At 40.5% G+C, this 6,130-nt stretch overlaps 1 protein-coding gene across 2 annotated transcripts; it reads left to right on the top strand.

The window, feature by feature from the left end:
• The first annotated feature begins 1,877 nt into the window (after positions 1-1,877).
• On the top strand, positions 1,878-6,130 carry LOC137944478 (protein EIN4). 2 transcript variants are annotated; one of them, XM_068790163.1, is made up of 3 exons: positions 1,878-2,372; positions 3,112-4,889; positions 5,268-6,130. In XM_068790163.1, exons 2-3 carry the CDS (start codon positions 3,159-3,161, stop codon positions 5,793-5,795), a joined length of 2,259 nt encoding a protein of 752 aa, XP_068646264.1. In that variant the 5' UTR covers positions 1,878-2,372; positions 3,112-3,158; the 3' UTR covers positions 5,796-6,130. The 2 variants fall into 2 exon arrangements, with proteins under 2 accessions (XP_068646264.1, XP_068646263.1); XM_068790162.1 differs by having other exon boundaries at positions 1,878-2,238.

The following is a 6,130-nucleotide window of genomic DNA, read 5'->3' on the forward strand; positions in this document are numbered from 1 at the left end:
TAACTTAAGAAAAATTAAACCAATGTCTTCCTCCTCACAGCACGTGTTGTCTTCTTCAGTGGCGGGAGACTACAACACCGCAAGAGAAGCCGGGAGGCCGAGAGGCTTGGCCTCCCGTGCTCAGCGACGGAGGTCGAGAGGGAGGTTGAGAGGGAGGCTGAGAGGGAGGAAGGCCAACGGAAGGGGTGGGGGCGTCCCAGGGCCTTCATTCGTTTGATTCGCAAAATAGGTCGGAATCCAAATTACCCGTTTTTTGCCTGAGCGAATGAATTGACGTGATTTACTTGAAGTGTAATTCATTGGACACTAACCCCTTAATTTAATGAACTAAGTAATGCGAGAGTAATTCATCTCACTTCATGCTGGAGGTAAGTAGCAAATTTTGAGTCATAAAGTAGAAGACATACTTTGTGAGAATGAGGATGATGTTGAAGGATTCAGGAATCACCATCTAGTTGTGGATTATCCTCTCTCAAAATTTGATAGTTGCCTCTGCTTCCAGTACTCTTCCTTTGCTAACTCAAACAATGCTTCAATTTAATCCAACCAGCAATGAGACCCAAAAGAAGCTAAGGTTTCTTCTCCTCCTCATCACGGTTTTTGTGATCTGTTGAGTTGACTCATTATATTCGATTCAGTTTGAGGAATTGAACCAGTCTTGTACCTGCATCACCTCAGACTCGGTCCTTCACTGAACAAAAATCAGATTCAGGAATAACTTGGACAACTGGAGTCTTGAGTCGGATCGGTACTCAGCTGGAATTGAACTGACCCAGTGGCCCCGCCTCCTGTAAATGTCACGCTCACATGGATGGCCCGTCGCGTGGGAACAGGCGTGCCCTGGGTGTGCGACACGTGTAGCGAGACAAACGAGAAATCGGTCCGAAGAAACGTATCGCGATAAAAAGGGTTGCTTGAAGGCGGCGAAGGGGTGGCGAATGGACGATGGTGATGGCGTGTGGGGAGAGCGTCCAGGTTCTCTTCATGTTCGAAAGAATATTTAAAATATGCAGACAGGTGCGGGCCCCACTAAACGATCTTTGCTCAGTTATCATCCAATTCAATTCTATTTTATCCCTACTCAAGCGTAATCTTGACATTGCCTTACAGCCAGACGCCTCTAAGACGCCTCTGAGTTTATTTGATTTGTTTCAATCATTTTTATAGATTTATTTATTTTTGTTATATAATTCCATTACATATTAAATTTTTAAAAATATTTTCAAGTATAATACTTGCGGCGGGTGGATGAGAATACAAGATCGTAACAAAATTTTATGTTCTAGTAAAATTCCTAAATTAAAAAAAAATAGATTCCTCTTCTATAATTTTATAAAATATTCGATAACAAAGGTGGTCGATCGTTCATTAAAAAAAAAAAAACCCTGGTACCATTGATCTTTTTTAAGTTACATATCACATGCGGGTTGTTCGTACATGTAATTTATGGTATATTATTCTCGGTTTTAGTATTTTTATATAATATAAATGTCGTTATATATGAGATAGCTTCTATGTAAATCTATTATTCGAATAAGTCGTTTTTTACCCATTTTTGTTTTAGATAAGTTCACATGTGTCAAGCAAACCGATTTAGAATTTTTGAGAGTAACATTTTGTATTTAAATTATCTAAAATCAAGTAAATTTTTTAAAATTTTAGGTCCATTCTAATAAAACTTGAACTGAAAATGGATTTTTTCCAAAAATCTAGTGAATAATAGATCATTGTTGATGTCACGGTGAGTCTCACAGTCATAGTCTTCTCATGAGTGTCACGGAGGTGCTTCGTTACTTCCTTTCAACGGAGCTTCTTCCCTGCTTTCAATAAAAGCTCAAAAAAGGTTTGATTTTGTCTTAAGGTGACCAAAAAATAAATTAAAACCATGAAAACTTCTGAGCGCTTTGACGGCTCTCTCAGCCCCCTCGTATCATGACCTCTGGAGGCAGGAAACCCGAAACCAGAATCGCCCTTGACTGGGAAAGTTGCTCGAAATCTGTGTTTAGAGGGTGGTTTCGGTTCTGCTACTGGGTATGGTTCTGGGTGGATATGGGTACGCTTCCGAATGCAACTCAGATCGGTTTCCCTCTAAATGGCTGATTCTCTGCGTCTTCAACGGCAGTTACTTATGCTTAGGATTGAAACTTATCCAGCAGAGGCTTGCATGTGAATAAGGGGCTTAAGATCGGTAGTGGGTCGCTGTGAAAAGTCGAATTTTCCTCGGAGGTTGTCCTTGAGGTACTATATTTGTTTTTTTAATTATTAATTTTGCGTATTGGTACTTTTCAGATCAGCTTTCCCTTGTTTTCCGGTAAGGAGGCTAAAATGAAGGTCAAGGATAAAGGGGTAATACGATAGAGAGCGAAAAAAAAGTAAGAAGATATTTCTTTTATTTATATTTTTATTCATCTATTTTTTTTTACTCTTATGTAACATAGAACACAGGGAAGCGAAAGAGTGATCATCCTTGTAATTGGCCTAAGAGTTTCTGGGTTGACATCTATGCTCTAGAAGCCTGTCGAATCTTTGTAATTGTCTCATTTTAGGTTTTCATTGGTTTCCATGTTTTCTGATTGGTTATATTGGGTTCTGCCGTTTTTACTGATTTCTTATTATCGATTTTCTTGCAAGCGTACTACTACAGTAAAGGGGCTTAAGCAAAGTGATTGGGTTTACTGGATCAGAATGTTAGTCTAGTTAGTTTCGATTATGTACTACATTTTAGACCTCAGCTCATGTTTCGTTCATTCTCTTTTCTTTTGGATAACTGAAAAAGAAAATCAGTGTGACTGGATTCTAGAAAACTATAGACTGTTTGGGTAGGTATGTTCTTATGATGCAACTGCGTGTCCTGCTTGGTCTTATCCCTTTCCCATTGATGAAATGCTAGATTTGAACATTTTCAAGGGTCTTTGGTTCAAATGTCAATATTCGAAAAAGAAAGATTTGAACATTTCCTCAAATGAAAAGAAGGAACGTCGGTCATTTATTTGTGTGATCTTTGGCGTTGTAAGCTTTGTTTTTAGCATGATGTGATAAATTATTTGGAATTTGTATTTGCTGCTTTTTACTTGTCTTTTCTGCTATTAATGATGAAGCTTTTGGGTTCAGGGATTGAACAGTGAACAAAAATGGATTGAAGTAGCTTGGCTGATGCAATGTTAAGAGCATTAGGACATTGGCTTCTAATCTCATCTTTTGCATTATCCGTCTCTGCTCAAGATGTGAAATTTCCTCACTGCCATTGTGATGATGAAGGGCTTTGGAGCCTTGAAAGCATCTTTAAATGCCAAAAAGTGAGTGACCTTTTGATTGCATTGGCCTACTTTTCCATCCCTATCGAGCTTGTTTACTTTGTTACCTGCTCAAGCCTGCCTTTCAAATGGGTCCTGGGCCAATTCATAGCTTTTATAGTTCTATGTGGTTTAACCCATTTATGCAATGCTTGGATTTACGAGCCACACTCCTTTCAACTCATGTTGGCTCTCACCATATTCAAATTTCTTACTGCACTAGTTTCATGTGCAACCTCAATAACCTTGTTGACCATGATCCCACTACTCTTAAGAGTAAAGGTGAGAGAGTTGTTTCTGAAATTGAAAACTCGAGAACTCGACCGAGAAGTGGGAATGATGAAGAAGCAGAAGGAGGCTAGTTGGCATGTTCGAATGTTGACTCATGAGATTCGAAAAACACTTGATAAACATACTATATTAAATACTACACTAATTGAGCTGTCAAGGACTTTGGCACTGCAAAATTGTGCAGTTTGGATGGAGAATGAGGAGCATTCCAGGATGATCCTGACCTATGAATTGAAGCCACGCAACTCAGTTAGTTCGTACGATCTTTCAATTTCAATTAGTGACCCTGATGTGGTTGAGATCAAGGGGAACAAGGGTGTGAAGATTCTGAGGCCAGATTCTGCACTTGCATTTGCAAGTAGTGATGGGACCCTTGATTCAAACTCTGTGGCAGCAATCCGCATGCCAATGTTGAGGGTGACAAATTTTAAGGGTGGGACTCCTGAAATCATGCCAGAGTGTTACTCAATATTGGTTTTGGTTCTTCCTGGAGTTGATCAGAGGGTATGGAGTGACCAAGCAATGGAGATTGTGGAAGTGGTGGCTGATCAGGTGGCCGTGGCTCTCTCTCATGCTGCTGTTTTAGAAGACTCACAATTGATGAGGGAGAAATTAGCAGAGCAAAACCGCATGTTGCAGCATGCTAGAAGAAATGTCATGATGGCCAGTCAGGCAAAGAACTCATTTCAGAAGGTGATGAGCCAAGGTATGAGGAGGCCAATGCACTCTATCTTGGGTTTATTGTCAATGCTACAACAAGAAAACATGGATCCGGATCAGAGGGTAATAATTGATACAGTGGCAAAAACTAGTAATGTCATTTCCACGTTAATTAATGATGTAATGGACACAGTGGATCGTGGAAGGCTGTCATTGGATGTGAGGTTTTTCCGCTTGCATTCTTTGATTAAGGAAGTTGGTAGCCTTGCTAGGTGTATGTGTGTTTGTAAAGGATTTGGCTTTGAAATTGATGTTGACAAGAGGATTCCAGACCGGGTAATTGGGGATGAAAAGCGGATTTTTCAAGTGATATTGCACACAGTCGGAAACTTGTTGAACAGGGCTGATAGTGGGTCAGTCATTTTCCGAGTGGTTGTGGAAAATGGTAGTGATGTGATGAAAGATCACAGGTGTTTCCCATGGAGAGCAATGTCTTCCGATGGGAATGTTTATGTCAGGTTTGAGATCGGGATTAATAATGCTCCAACTGAAGAGTCAGTGTCACTGGAACAGCTTCCTGGGAGGCATCTCAGCAAAAGTTTGGAAGAAGACCTGTCTTTCGAAGTCTGTAAAAAACTTGTGCAGGTATCTCTCCTTCATTTTTTCAATTTTAATCATTTATAAGGTAGATGATCATATTTCATTGGTTGGATCTGCCTCTCTTAAGTGTCAAGGCTTGCAAAGAGTGGGCTCTTTCAGAAGTCAGAATGATGACATAAGCTGTCGAAACATAGCAAAAGCATCTGCGAAGCAAATGTAGGAAACATATGGTCTTAAAACAGATCTCTAGAGTGAAAGCCTCCAATAACAGAATCTTTTCCTTGGAAATGTTGACTGTTTTGAAGGGGTTCTTAGTTTGAGCTGCAAAAACAAACCTTCTAAAAAGTATTGTGTCAAAATCCATTCTAGAACTGTGTTTTGTGCTCTCTTTTTTCTACCTAACCTTGTTACTGTAATCTGTAGATGATGCAAGGGATCATATGGGCAGCCCCTAATCCAGAAGGCCTTACCGACACCATGATCGTCCGCTTGAGGTTTCAACCTCAACCACCTACACCTATCCAGGAATCTGCAGGCTCCTCAGAGAAGCTTTGCCTCTCCAACTCTCTCTTCAAAGGCCTTAAAGTCCTTGTTTCGGATGATGACAATGTGAACCGAGCTGTAACAAAAAAATTGCTGGAGAAACTAGGCTGCCAAGTCTCATCAGTTTCGTCTGGTATTGAATGCCTCAGTGCCCTGGGAGTTGGAAATTTGTTCCAAGTAGTCCTGTTAGATCTCCAAATGCCTGAAATTGATGGGTTTGATGTTGCCATGAGAATACGAAAATTCAGAAGTGGTCCCTGGCCTTTGATTGTGGCCTTGACAGATAGTGCAGACGATGGTGTATGGGACAAGTGCCTTCATACCGGAATGAATGGGCTCATACGGAAACCGATATTGTTGCAGAAGCTAAGTGATGAGCTTTCCCGAGTCCTCCAACAAGCAGGCTGATTGTTGAAGATGGCAATCCTGCAGTTCATCTTTTCGGCAGCTGGAGATTAGCTCGGTAAACCATCATGTGCTGACCCATTATACATCATTCATAAGCCCAGGTTTGGCTTACTCAAGTCACAAATTGTTGACATTAAAATGATCAAATGCTTGCTCTGCGAAGGCGCAGCCAAGTTTTACAGGCATTTATTTTACTGTTTAGTTATAGGATAAGGAAAACCTTCCTTGTAATTTTTTACGCCGAAGCCTGGTGTATGAACGATGGAACAAGAACTTATTCCTGGAGACGCTTCTTTGGCCATTTTTAAAGCAAATCGAGCTCTTTCAGCATTGCA

This window comes from Aristolochia californica, unplaced genomic scaffold (assembly GCF_029961685.1).
Source record: "Aristolochia californica isolate CCGP_79_NKW_82.1479 unplaced genomic scaffold, dmAriCali1.0.hap1 SCAF_11, whole genome shotgun sequence".
NCBI classification, from domain to species: Eukaryota; Viridiplantae; Streptophyta; class Magnoliopsida; order Piperales; family Aristolochiaceae; genus Aristolochia; species Aristolochia californica.